The 13,904-nt window shown below is 52.6% G+C and overlaps 1 protein-coding gene across 2 annotated transcripts in view; it reads left to right on the forward strand.

The window, feature by feature from the left end:
- The window catches only part of sema6a (sema domain, transmembrane domain (TM), and cytoplasmic domain, (semaphorin) 6A), a 94,736-nt gene that overhangs the window by 51,044 nt on the left and 29,788 nt on the right, over window positions 1-13,904 (forward strand). For both annotated transcript variants that reach the window (XR_014554304.1, XM_083673200.1), the window contains exons 4-10: window positions 2,418-2,478; window positions 3,830-3,892; window positions 4,518-4,619; window positions 9,009-9,099; window positions 10,994-11,113; window positions 11,797-11,885; window positions 13,511-13,728. Coding sequence is in view for 1 of the 2 variants with exons in the window: in XM_083673200.1 (XP_083529326.1) it covers window positions 2,418-2,478; window positions 3,830-3,892; window positions 4,518-4,619; window positions 9,009-9,099; window positions 10,994-11,113; window positions 11,797-11,885; window positions 13,511-13,728 (744 nt within the window). In the remaining variant the exon portion in view is untranslated. The remainder of the gene's footprint in view (window positions 1-2,417; window positions 2,479-3,829; window positions 3,893-4,517; window positions 4,620-9,008; window positions 9,100-10,993; window positions 11,114-11,796; window positions 11,886-13,510; window positions 13,729-13,904) is intronic.

Below are 13,904 nucleotides of genomic sequence, written 5' to 3' on the forward strand. Positions count from 1 at the left end.
TGCTAGAAATCTGCCACCTCTGGCCATCGCTGCGAAATTCAGTTTGATGTTCCAAACAACATCCTCCCTAATAATAATATAACCGAAATGGACCTGCAGTGTCAGACATTAGCTGTTGTGTTTCTGCATGCACTCACAATTTGACTAGGCAGCCACCAGAGACAGAAAGGTGAAAATCCATTCCCCTACAACACCCCTGGCCCCTCCCCTAGAACATCCCTGGCCCCTCCCCTGGAACACCCCTGGCCCCTCCCCTAGAACATCCCTGGCCCCTCCCCTGGAACACCCCTGGCCCCTCCCCTAGAACACCCCTGGCCCCTCCCCTACAACACCCCTGGCCCCTCCCCTAGAACACCACTGGCCCCTCCCCTAGAACACCCCCTGGCCCCTCCCCTAGAACACCCCCTGGCCCCTCCCCTAGAACACCCCTGGCCCCTCCCCTACAACACCCCTGGCCCCTCCCCTAGAACACCCCTGGCCCCTCCCCTACAACACCCCTGGCCCCTCCCCTAGAACACCCCTGGCCCCTCCCCTACAACACCCCTGACCCCTCCCCTACAACACCCCTGGCCCCTCCCCTACAACACCCATGGCCCCTCCCCTACAACACCCCTGGCCCCTCCCCTACAACACCCCTGGCCCCTCCCCTACAACACCCCTGGCCCCTCCCCTACAACACCCCTGGCCCCTCCCCTACAACACCCCTGGCCCCTCCCCTAGAACACCCCTGGCCCCTCCCCTACAACACCCCTGGCCCCTCCCCTACAACACCCCTGGCCCCTCCCCTACAACACCCCTGGCCCCTCCCCTAGAACACCACTGGCCCCTCCCCTACAACACCCCTGGCCCCTCCCCTACAACACCCCTGGCCCCTCCCCTACAACACCCCTGACCAGTAACAACATGTTCATACGCAAACCGAATGTTGGGTAGGACACTTTTTCTGGACCAAAACAGTGTTCGGAAATGAAACATTTCTTTCAAGGGAGCTACCGATAAGAAACATCGTCATTACAACCATTAGGAATCATTTAGAAATCTTAAATGTTACATACTGGACCTTTAAACCTCTTTTATTTTTGGTGCGAATCAGCGACACACTTATAGAATTGGAATGTGTCCCATTGTTTGATTGGATCAGTCTGTGAGAGTGGGGGGGGTGGGGGTGGAGGGGTGTCTGTGTGAACACTGCCTCTCTCCAGATGAATGATTGAACGGAGGCTTCGGCCGTGATAAGGTATCGCAGGCAGGAGACGGCTGAGCCCCCAGGACACCCATATAAGTGGATTCATTTCAGAATGACTTGTTCCTCCAGACTTTATTAATATTGAGTTAATGAGATGGAGAGAGGGAGAAGGAGAGAGGGAGAGAGGAGAGAGAGAGAGAGAGAGAGAGAGAACAGGCCTAGCCAGCTCGCAGGTTGAAGGAGAGACATAATTAAACTCCAGTCTGACAACGTCTGTTACACACGTTGATTAAGAACACATTCACAGGTAATCTGCAACACATTAAAACCTCTGCCTCGGTCACCTTATCCCTCTCCTCAAACAAACCCTGCCTCCCTCTCTCTCTCTCTTTCTCTCCCCCTCTCTCTCTCTTCCTCTCTCTCCCTCTCCTGAAACAAACCCTGCCTCCCTCTCTCTCTCTCTCTCTCTCTCTCCCCCCTCTCTCTCTCTCTCCCCCTCTCTCTCTCCCACTTTCTCTCCCTCTCTCTCTCTCTCTCTCTCTCTCTCTCCATCTCTCCCCTTCCCTCTATTTCTATCTCTCCTTCCCTCTCTCTCTCCCGCCCTCTCTCTCTCCCTCTGTCCCTCCCTCTCTCTCTCCCAGTCAGTCTGAAACAGGGAGTGAGGTAGTTAACCCCTGAGGTGATGTGTTCCATATGGGGTCAGGAGAGGAAGGTTTAACAGCGGAACACACACAAGTCTTGTCTGCGCTTTAACGAGTGTTAGCTTAGATTTCCTGTGGCTGAACACTGGGCTTAATTGACCTGAACAGCCTAGAGTGACTTGCCCCCCCCCTCTCTCCCTCCCTGCCTCCCTCACACCTCACCCCCCCTCCCCCGAGTCGGAGTGACAAAGGGTCTTTTGTCTGGGGGACCACGGCAGCACTCGAGTCCTTTGCTGACAGTTTCTGTCTGACAGAGCAAATAGCCGCACAGCCCTTTTTGTATATTATTATTTTTCTTTTCCCCGACTTTTGAGCAGAAAAAAAACACAAAGTTTATACAAAGACTTTAGTTTCAGTTGCTTGCTGCTGCCGACTCGGCCTGGCAGGAAGAGGAATGACAGGAAATAAATACATGTCTGGGTCGCGTGTTTGTTGACTGCCTGCCTGTCTGTCTCGTCTCCTCTAACCCTCTCTCCCTCTCTCCCCCCTCTCTCTCTCTCTCTCTCTCTCTCTCTCTCCCTCTCTCTCAGGGATCACATATACACAGTGGACACAGACACGGCCAACTCTGACGAGATCTATTTCAGCAAGGTGAGTGTTCTGAGGACACATTGTTCTGCCCTCCTCCCTCCTCCTCCTTCCTCTCTTCCCTCTTCTCCTCCTCCTCCTCCTCCTCCTCCTCTTCTCGCCGGATCTGGAGCGGTGGCGCTGGCGGGCCTGGTGTGAAACGGTCCCCGCACCTTGACCCCGGCTAAGCCCATGATCCTATCAGGAACCAAATGGGCTGGCCTGCGTCATCCCTGCCCAGAGCCAGGCCAGGGGGGGAGGCAGAGGTTTATGGACATATGTAACAGCTCACCCTGACCGGCCCAGCCTCCCCAGCCTCCCCCAGCCTCCCCCGCCGCCCCCAGCCTCCCCCAACCTCCCTGACATCCCCAGCCTCCCTGACCTCCCCAGCCTCCCCCAGCCTCCCTGTCCCTCACCCACCTACTGTAGAATGATGAGGCATATGTAACAACTCACCCTGACCTCCCCAGCCTCCCTGACCCAGCCTCCCTGACCCCCCACGCCTCCCTGACCTCCCCAGCCTCCCTCACCTCCCCAGCCTCCCAGCCTCTCCCAGCCTCCCTGACCTCCGCAGCCTCCCTCACCTCCCCAGCCTCCCTGACCTCCCCAGCCTCCCCTGTCCCCTCCAGCCTCCCCAGCCTCCCCTGCCCCCCCAGCCTCCCTGTCCCTGTTCCTCCTACTGTAGAGTAATGAGACATGTGTAACAGCTCACCCCAGCCTCCTCCTGTAGCTGTATAGCGTAATGAGAGCCGGCTGGATCAGAGAGGCATAGGAGGTCAGGGAGACTGATCGACGAGGAGCTGGTTAGCAGGAGGCTTTAATCAGTGGCTGGGCTAGTGTAAGGGGGGTGGGGGGGTGGGGGGGGGCTAGGCTCCAAACACACTGTAGCTAGTGTAGTGTTCACTGCCCTGGGGACAAACTGACGTACGGGGGGGGGGGGGGGGGGGGATGGAGAGAGACAAAGAGGGAGACAGAAGTGGCTCGGCTCCAAACACACTGTAGCTAGTGTAGTACACACTCACTGCCCTGTGGACAAACTGACCTAGGGGGGAGGGAGATGGAGAGACAATAGTGGCTAGGAGGGGAGAGGGAGACAGAGTTAGAGTGAGGAGAGGGGGAGACAGAGGGGTAGGGAGAAGTGGTATGGGAGGCAAAGGGAGAGGGAGAGAGGGAGGGAGAGAGGGACAGAAAGAGGGGAAGGTAGAGTGAGAGACCTACCCAGTGAGAGACAGCCAACCAATCAGAGGACAGACAGACAACCAATCAGAGGAGAGCCAGCCAACCAGGGGGGCTCTAAGCCAGAGGAATAATCACCAGGGAAACCAAACACATTATAACACAGATTATTGATCATCTCCATTTCCTGTCTGTGCAGAAGCTGACGTGGAAGTCCCGGCAGGCGGACGTGGACACCTGCAGGATGAAGGGGAAGCACAAGGTAGGGGCCGCCGCTGACCTCACTTCCTGTGTGATAACCCGGCTTCCTCTGCTCGTCATAAAAGATAACACGTTTACGACGCGGTCGCAGGTGGAATAACAAGCTGCTGCTGGAGAGAAACTGTAGTGTTCATAACTTATATATATATATATATATATTATACTGACATCATATAAATCATATTCCATTGTCTAAGCAGTGTGTTTTGACGAGGAGGCCATTAATATCACGCACAGTAATAGGACTCTCTACGAATACTGTTGAAGCGAAATGAAAATTGAAATTGAAATGTCATTTGTTTTAGATTAGCAGAACAGATATTGAAAACGTTCCGTTGGTGTGTATTTTTGTGCGTTTTTTTAACGTGTCCTTGGCACATTTAACATGCCATGTCTGGGTTATCTCTCTGCCTTCCTGACACGCAGTGATTGAAGAACGTACACAGGAGCACTTCAAGAGAAAAGAACAAGTCCTTTTTCAATCATTTATTCCTTTGAGCGTAGCTGTCAGTGTGTCTTCACTCTGCTCTCACTCACACGCAGGGAGGATCTGTCACAATGAACCTTGTTTTTTCTCTCTCTTTCTCTCTCTCTTTCTCTCGTTCTCTCTCTCTTTCCCCCTCAAGGATGAGTGTCACAATTTCATCAAGGTCCTTCTGCAGCAGAACGATGACACCTTGTTTGTGTGCGGAACGAACGCTTTTAACCCATCCTGCCGAACATACAAGGTACAGCCCTCATCTCTCTCTCTTTCATCTCTCATCTCTCTCTCTCTCTCTCTCTCTCTCTCTCTCACTCTCTCTCTCTCTCTCTTTCTCTCTCTCTCTCTCTGACTTCACCTTGTTCCACACCCATACATCCACACACAAACACACACACACACTCACCCCCCCCCCCCCCCACCCACATACACAGGGCTGTATTTTCCCGGGCCATGCCAGGCCCGTGTGTGTGAGAGTGTGTGAGGAGTGGAGAGGGAGGGACAGACGTTGATAGATCACCTTCACGGCCCCAAGAGGCTCCTGTTCCCAGGTGAAGCCTGACACCCTGATTTAAGGGAAACCTACCCTGACACAGAGACACAACGGGGGGGAATGGGGGGGGCAGAGGGGGGGGGGGGAATGGGGCGGGGGCAGAGGGGGTCGTTCCCCCGTCCCCCGTCCCCCGTCCCCCACCCAGTCAAAGGAGAGGGTCGTCTCTCTCTGATGTACGACCTGGGATTCTCTGGAATCGCTTTGAAATTCCTCCTTTACGGAAAGAGAGAAACCCCCCCCTCCTCTCTTTCTCCTTATTAAGATGTCCGCCGTTGCCCTGTGTAACCAGAGAGCTGCGGAATGTTGTGATGGTTGCCAAGTGAGCGAGCAGAGTGATTGACAGCGGGAGAAGAGATGTTTGATGTTGTGGAGGTGTTAGGTTGTGGTGGTTGCGGTGAGAGGCACCTGGGAGTTGTTGTTGTTTGTTTTGTTGTTGTTGTTTGTTGTGGTGGTTGCTCATCAGAGAGGTTTGTTTACTGCTGAGCCTGACTGTCTGGTTCATTGAGTCATGGTTTCAACTCGAGCACAGAGAGAGTGGTGTTGTTTCTACTCTTCTACGCGCTGTGTAGAAAACCTGGAATTTCTATCCACATTCTAACACTGTGGTTAGCTTCAACTCGGTCCCTGTTAGCATTTCAGACGCTAACATTTTAACACCATGGGTAGCTTCAACACGTCCTCTGTTAGCATTTCAGACTAACATTTTGAATTGCTATCGCTCTTCCATTGTCTTGCGGTGGGCTGCCAACCCCCAACTGACATGGAGTAGATCTAAAGAGTGGCAGTGTTCAGATGTGCCAACTGCCAATGGTTGGAGGAGGAGGAGGGGGGGGGGGGGGGGGGGGAGAGGTGAGAGAGAGACAGGCTGGGCTGCTGGCAGCGTCCCTGGGCAAGACCCAGCCTTTGTAGAGGGCCGCTGGGCGCTGGGCACGACGCACGACCACTCCACCACTGTAGCTAGCTAGCCCAGGCTGTCTCCGTCTGTGGGAGGGAGGGAGGGGGAGTGTGTGTGTGTGTGTGTGTGTGTGTGCGTGCGTGCGTGCGTGCGTGTGTATGTGTGTGCCCGTGTGCCCGTGTGCCTGTGTGCTCGTGTGTGTGTGCCTGTGTGTGTGTGTGTGTGTGTGTGTGCCTGTGTGCTCGTGCGCTTGTGTGTGCTTGTGTGTGCTCGTGTGTGTGTGTGCTCGTGTGTGTGTGTGTGTGCTCGTGTGTGTGTGTGTGTGTGTGCCCAGCAGATCCACCTTGGCCACAGTGTGTCTCTCCATCTCCCCGGCGCGACAGTTCTGAAAAGAGCTTCTGTTTCGGGGCCAACCTCATCCCACATTAATCAGAGCCCCAGGAGGGAGGGGGGGGGGGGGGGGAGGGGATGGAAGGAGGGGAGAGGGCTATACAACTGTCCCTGTGGACGGCTGCTACACCCCTCCTCCCGCTCCCCCCCCCCCCCCCCCTCCCCCCCTCCCCCCTCCGAGGGCCCATCTGTAGCCAGCTCTGGGTCGGCGGCGCCGATGTCGCCTGTGAACCCGGCCCACTCAGACAGATGCCTCTCCCCCCCGGGCCTTTCCCCACTGGGCCCAGCCCTGCCACTCTCCTCTCCCCCAGCCCCAGCCCAGCTTCTCTCCCAGCCCCAGCCCAGCCTCCCCTCCAGCCCCAGCCCAGCCTCTCCCCCCAGCCCACCCTCCCCCCCAGCCCAGCCTCCCCCCCAGAGCCCCAGATCACCCCTCTGTGTGTAATAAACCCCCTCCTCCTCAGGTGCCTGATATACGGAGGGTATCTGTTACATCACCTGTTGCCGGGTGGAGCAGAGGAGCCCTGCTGGGAGGTCAGGTGATACAGATCGGCCCCAGAGAAATGGGCCGTGACTGTCCCCCCCGTCTCGGTGGGCCGCGGGGGTCCGCTCTGAGCACGTGCAGTGGCCTCCACTCCATCTCCCATAGCAGCCAGAAACCCTGTCTGATACAGGGGAGGCTGGCGGAGGTGGAAATTGGAGGACGGGGCTCATTGTTACACCATGGAGCGGAATGAGGAAGGGTATCAAACACAGCCAGTCCACCACCGCGGAGGATGAACCAATTAAAAAAGGGACCTGACGGTCATGTTTGAGATCTCTTTATTTTTGCTGTTATTTGTCTAATTAATTAGGATATAGGGCACATTTATTTATTACTCACTGCGTTAACAAACTCATCTCCATCCTCAAGGTCACGTGTCTCACACACCGGGTTGGAATTTATCTGTTTAAAGAAATTGGCGCTTTCTTTCTTTCTTTAGGACGAGACATCCCCTGGTTCCTCTCCTCCTCCTTGCAGTGCGATGGGGGGATGAGGCTGGCCTCGTATATCAGATAGCCTGGGAGTCTCTTCTCTTCCTTCTCGTCTTTCTCGTCCTTCTCTTCCTCCCATTGAAACTGCAGGAATAGATCACTGACAGGGAGCGGAGCCCACGCTAGACAGAGGTCACTGCCACGTTGGAATGAGCAGAGGGGGGGGGGGGGGGGGTTGAGGGAGAGGTAGGGGGGTGGGGGGGTTGGGAGGGAGAGGTTGGAGGGGTGGGGGGGTTGGGAGGGGTGGGAGAGAGAGGTATGGGGGGTGGGGGGGTTGGGAAGGGGGGTAGGATGCCTCCACTGATGCTGTAGAAACCAGTCTGAGGAAACGAGTCCAACAGACTCAGGCATCCTTACATTAACACACACATCCACAAACACACACACACACACAGTGATAGAGCTGGAATTAGAGCCCCTTAAACTACACACACCCGATCAATTATTCAACAAATATGTAATTTCAAATTCCCAGCCAAAAAAAATAAATATAGGTCTGTCTCTGTTGATATAATTATTCATTTGAAAGTCTTGGGGAGAGCAGATCCACCAGTGTGTGTGTGTGTGTGTGTGCGCGCGTACTCCACTGCCGCGGGTGTTGGTTTTGCTATAATATTGTATAAGGTCACTGGTAATTTGCACTGCCAAATCTGCCTCAACAATTTCTCTGGCAGGCGGGCAGGTCGGCAGGCAGACAGGCAGGCAGGCAGACAGACAGGCAGGCAGGCAGGCAGGCAGGCAGGCAGGCAGGCAGGCAGGCAGGCAGACAGGCAGGCAGGCAGACAGGCAGACAGGCAGCACTGAGTTTTTCAGTGAGACTGTGTGTGACCTTTTTAGTGGGCAGATGATAGCTGTTTCCGCCCGAGACGAGAATAGAAAACAAAATGACCTGTTTAGAGCGGGAGAAAGGGCGGCGTAAGCACTTCGCCTTTTCTTGGCAAGCTGCAGTCTTTGTCAGGGCAGAGGAGAGGAGAGGAGAGGAGAGGAGAGGAGAGGAGAGGAGAGGAAGGGAGAGGAGAGGAGAGGAGAGGAGAGGAGAGGAGGGGAGGAGAGGAGAGGAAGGGAGAGGAGAGGAGAGGGGAGGAAGGGAGAGGGGAGGGGAGGAAGGGAGAGGGGAGGGGAGGGGAGAGGAGAGGAGAGGAGAGGAGAGGAGAGGAGAGGAGAGGAGAGCAGAGCAGAGCAGAGGAGAGGAGAGGAGAAAAGATGGTCTCTTCTGTACTGCGTTAGCTAGCTGTGCTGAGATGTTGACCAGACCCACTAGGGTTGACTAGGTTGTCTCCCGGGGGGAGGGGGGTGGGGGGGGGGGTGACCTTTGACCTGGACGTGGTCCTCTGTCAGGCTTCTGCCAGCGTCTCTGGACCATCGTGTTAAACGACTGTAGCCAGCTTGTCCCAGAACTGCCAGTGCTGCTTAGATAATCCACTCACCCTACTGTACATCCACATTTCACACACACAGGCACGCACACACACACACACACACACACACACACACACGCACACACACACACGCACACACAGCTCATACTGTACTACAGTACATCCCTCTAAAAGAACATTCAGTCTCACACACACATAGACCCACACACACACACACACATCTGTGTAGTTGCAACTCGTAACAACATTGTATTGATGTAGCGCTGTAGTGTCCTAGGTGGATTGGTGACCTCTGACCATGTCTTCTTCTTCTCTGTATAGACGCACGCACACACACACACATACACACACCAGTGACCTCTGACCTTGTGTTCTTCTTCTCTGCAGATGGACACCATGGAGCCTCTCTCAGACGAGATCAGCGGGATGGCACGGTGCCCCTACGATGCCAAGCACGCCAACGTGGCTCTGTTTGCTGGTGAGATACTACCTCTCTACTCTACAGTATCTCTATGTGTGTGTGTGTGTGTGTGTGTGTGTGTGTGTGTGTGTGTGTGTGTGTGTGTGTGTGTGTTCGTTGGTGAGATATCTCTACTTTACAGTATCTCTATGTGTGTGTGTGTGTGTGTGTGTGTGTGTGTGTGTGTGTGTGACTGAATGTTTTTGTAGGGGGATGTAGCACTGTATGAGGTGTGTGTGTGTGTGTGTGTGTGTGTGTGTGTGTGTGAAATTCAGCCGATATAAATGTAGGTTACACTTATATAAAGAGGCTTGATTTCCCATGTTAATACGACTGGACTCTTAGGAATAAGGAAACCAGGTGTTTTTATCCAGAAATCTGTTCACATTAGTCAGAATGAGCCTCAACAAAGATGAGCCTTTCATCTCCAGTCATTCCAACCTACAGTCGCTCGATGGGGAAACTCATTCTCTCTCTACTAGAGAACACACAGATCAGATCAGCCTGGATTTGATTTCATCTGCGGGGGGGTGGGTGGGGGGGGGGGGGGGTGGGAGGACGGGCAGGCGGAATTCCCGTTTCTGGGAAGAATCCGCCGGCTGGCAGACGTACAGATGGACATATCGCGGCCAGCCTTGGAAACACATAAAGCTATTGTGGGATTCCACCAAAAAAGAAAGAAAGAAATGGAATCTCCTTCTTTTTCTCCGAAATGTGGGGCTTAAAAATAAAATCACACTGAAGGCGAACCCCCCCCCCGTACCCCCTCACCCCCACCCCCCCAACCCCTCAGAATGAGTCAGCTTTCCGCTGGCAGGTCACAACTCCTCTGACCGCGCAGCCTAGTGAGCGTGGAGGATCTGTGAGAAAGTGATTCATATTCGCTGTGATGTTGTCTGTGAGGTTCCTGTGTGTGTGTGTGTGTGTGTGTGTGTGTGTGTGTGTGTGTGTGTGTGTGTGTGTGTGTGTGTGTGTGTGTGTGTGTGTGTGTGTGTGTGTGTCCAGCGGGCAGCAGGGCGAACGCCTCACAGACCATCTCATTTGTCGGAATGGGAATCTTTGAGTAATCAGGAGGTTTCTCTCTGCTATCCTTTCAATTATGCAGTTAGAGTTTCCAACAGAGACGGACTGAGGTCATTCTAGACGGGGATACTGTTCGCATCTCGTGTGTGTATGTGGCTGTGGGTGTGTGTGGTTGTGTGTGTCTGTGTGTGTGTGTGTGTGTGTGTGTGTGTGTGTGTGTGTGTGTGTATGTGGGTGTATGTGGTTGTGGGTGTGTGTGTGACTGTGTGGCTGTGTGTGTGTGTGTGTGTGTGTGTGTGTGTGTGTGTGTGTGTGTGTGGCTGTGGGTGTATGTGGTTGTGGGCGTGTGTGTGTGTGTGTGTGTGTGTGTGTGTGTGTGTGTGTGCATGTGTGTGCATGTGTTTGTGTGTATATGTGGCTGTGGTGTATGTGGCTGTGTGTGTGTGTGCGTGTGCGTGTGCGTGTGTGTGTGTATGTGTGCGTGCGTGCGTGTGTGTGTGTGTCCATTCCTGGGGTCTCTGTCTCTGTAGATGTTTGTGTACCCAGTCATTGAGATGGAATACTGTGAGTGTGTTTGTGTGTTCTGCTGCACTTAGACTGGTGCGGTTGACTTCTTATTCCATTCTCTCTTTTCTCCCTCTCTCTTCTCTTTCATCTCTCTCTATTCTCTCTCTCTCTCTCCTCTTTTCTCTCTCTCTCCTCTTTTCTCCCTCTCTCTCTTCTCTTTCATCTCTCTCTTTTCTCTCTCTCTCTCCTCTCTCCCTCTCTCTTCTCTCTCTCTCTGTCTATCTCTCTTTTCTCTCTCTCTTCTCTCTTTCTCTCTCTCCCCTCTGTCTCTCTCTCTCTCTATCTCACTCTCATCCCTCCATTCTCTCTCTCCTCCCTCCAGATGGAAGACTCTACTCTGCCACAGTCACAGATTTCCTAGCGATCGATTCGGTCATCTATCGCAGCCTGGGAGACAGCCCAACTTTGCGCACCGTCAAACACGACTCCAAGTGGCTGAAAGGTGAGGCAAGGACCGGGACAAAGGCCTGGGGCCCTGACAGTGATTGGCAGAGACCAACCTGAGTGACAGGTTGAATAACACATCAGAGTTGGGGAAGGGGGAGGTATTTCAACTGTCTGTGTATTAGATGGAGTCATTCTCACAAACAGATCCCAGAGCATTAATGCAGTCAGGTGGGGAGTTCCAGCTCCAAGTCCAGGCTGTCAAAACTGAATGACAAGAGAGACGGATCTGTCAGCTCAACATGCAAATTACCTTCTAATAGAGATGATGGATGGGGCAACTCCAGGTTGTGTCTCTGGGGATTGTGACAGATACAGCAGGTATTGGGCGTGTAAAATGGAAGCGTTTTACTTAGTGGATCAACCCTCGGCTGCGGCACGCAACGACACATTCATCACGCGCCCTTTCGCTTTGTTTACGGGAAACGGGGTGTCGACGTTTTGTGATGATGTGACACGTTCCTCTCAAGTGAAGAACGGAAAATAAAGCTCTGCATATTAAAGCTCCCCAGAGCTTTCTTTCTAAGTCTTCTTACCAGCATTAATATACCGTGTGCGGGTATAATTCCATATATAATACATGTCTTTCTGGTACTATTTTAGCCTATCATCATTTAAAAAAGTTTTTTTTGCTATGTAAATATTACTTCAAAGCTTTATCGTAACGTTTTCTCTCCCCAGACCCGTATTTTATCCAGGCAGTCAACTATGGAAACTTCATCTACTTCTTCTACAGGGAGATCGCCATGGAGTACAACACTATGGGAAAGGTGAGGGGATGAGGGGATGAGGGAAGGAGGTGAAGGTAGGAGAGTAGGAGATGAGGACCAGGATGGGTAGAGGAGGACCAAGGGGGGTAGAGGAGGACCAGGGGGGTAGAAGAGGACCTGGGGGGGGGTAGAGGAAGACCTGGGGGGGTAGAAGAGGACCAGGGGGGGGTAGAGGAGGACCTGGGGGGGTAGAGGAGGACCTGGGGGGGTAGAGGAGGACCAGGGGGGTAGAGGAGGACCAGGGGGGCAGAGGAGGACCAGGGGGGTAGAGGAGGCTAAAAGGTTGAGGGTTAGAATTGGCCTGTTGAAGTCCAGGAGTGACTGTGGAAAAGCACTGGCATAACAGCATAAGTCCCGCTGTGGAAAGCCGGCTATTGGGTGAGGATGAGGGGTTTGTCGTCCAACATGAATCAAGGCTACTTCCTACTTAGCAGGAAAGACAGGATGTCAACAAGATGTGGGTGTGTCCAACACCAGGAAGAGACCAAAGTGGTTTGACTGTTTTCTCAATCAAGAATAGCAAAACATTTGCAGGATGTGGATCTATAAATAGTTGGAAAGACTAGTCAGTAGTTAGCGTCTGGAGAGTCAGTTGTTTTGAAGTCTAAATATAAAAACCCTGAGAGGCACGTCGTCACGACTACTGTTTGACCTGTTGCTGGTCTCCGTCGTTTCCTCAAAAGGTTTTCTAAGTTTTTCTCTGAAATTAGACAGACGGGAGGAGAGTGTTGAACATGAAAATGAGCGTCTGCTCATTCCAGGGTTTAGACCGGAGGGATGGACGAGACTATTTTTTTAGTAATCCTTTCATTTCAGTTCTGCATGGAGAAGGTTTAATTGGATACTGACAAGAAAAATATGATATGGAAATGAATCGTCAAAAAAATAAAATATATAAGTATTTTTTATTATTATTAAAAGGAGCAACGAGGGAAAATGGAATTTCACTCAAAATCTAGACTGGCATGTGTGGAGCAGTGATCATGAATACAGAGAGAAAGAATTCACCAGATGGTTTGAAAAGAATATCAAAGCCTGAGTGGAGTGTGCCTTTACGGTTTAGAGAGTTGTTTAGGGGTGAGGAATGGTATTTCCTGAATAACATAATTAACAAAGGTTTCCTCTAACACAATCTAAACAGTCACCAGTGCCATAGTGATTAATAATATCGGGTGTTGTATATTTGCTTTTAGAAATCACTATGTTCTTTATAAACTTAAAAGACGAGATCTACTGTACCAGACATGCGTAATTATAGAGGACCTTGAGATGTTTATTTTTGCCCTAAGTAGCCAATCACAGGACTTCTGTTAAGAAATAAGCCCCAGTAACAATAAGCAGCTCCTTCCAGGAGTGTGCCACAGTGGGAGGCTGGTGGAGGTAGAAATTGGAGGACGGGTATTACAATGAGCCCATCCTCTGATTTCTACCTCACCAGCCTCCCCTTGGTCTGCTGGCTCTTGACTGACATCAGTTGGGGAAGGAACCATCAGCTCAGTATTGTCTGTTATTCTAGTGTGTGTTACTGAGCGGAGTGTATGTGTGTGTATGTGTGTGTGTGTGTGTATGTGTGTGTGTGTGTGTGTGTGTGTGTGTGTGTGTGTGTGTGTGTGTGTGTTTTCCAGGTGGTGTTCCCCAGGGTGGCCAGGGTGTGTAAGAATGACCGCGGAGGCTCCCAGCGCGTCCTGGAGAAGCAGTGGACGTCCTTCCTGAAGACCCGCCTCAACTGCTCCATCCCGGGAGACTCCCACTTCTACTTCAACATCCTGCAGGCCGTCACCGACGTCATACACATCAACGGGCGAGATGTCGTCATGGCAACGTTCTCCACACCTTACAACAGGTAGGTCTGTTGGTATTATGTAAACCGTGCCACAGCCTCCCGGAGGGGACAGGAACTCCCATTTCTGCGGCTGTCACGTTTTGTGGTCCCTTTTTGTCAGGTGCATAATCTTCTTTTTTTTCACGGTTCATATTGAAAATACGGGGGAGGGGTTTACCAAGGGAGGGTTTCTCTTT

The sequence above is a fragment of the Argentina silus genome (genome assembly GCF_951799395.1).
Source record: "Argentina silus genome assembly, chromosome: 7".
Classification (NCBI taxonomy): domain Eukaryota; kingdom Metazoa; phylum Chordata; class Actinopteri; order Argentiniformes; family Argentinidae; genus Argentina; species Argentina silus.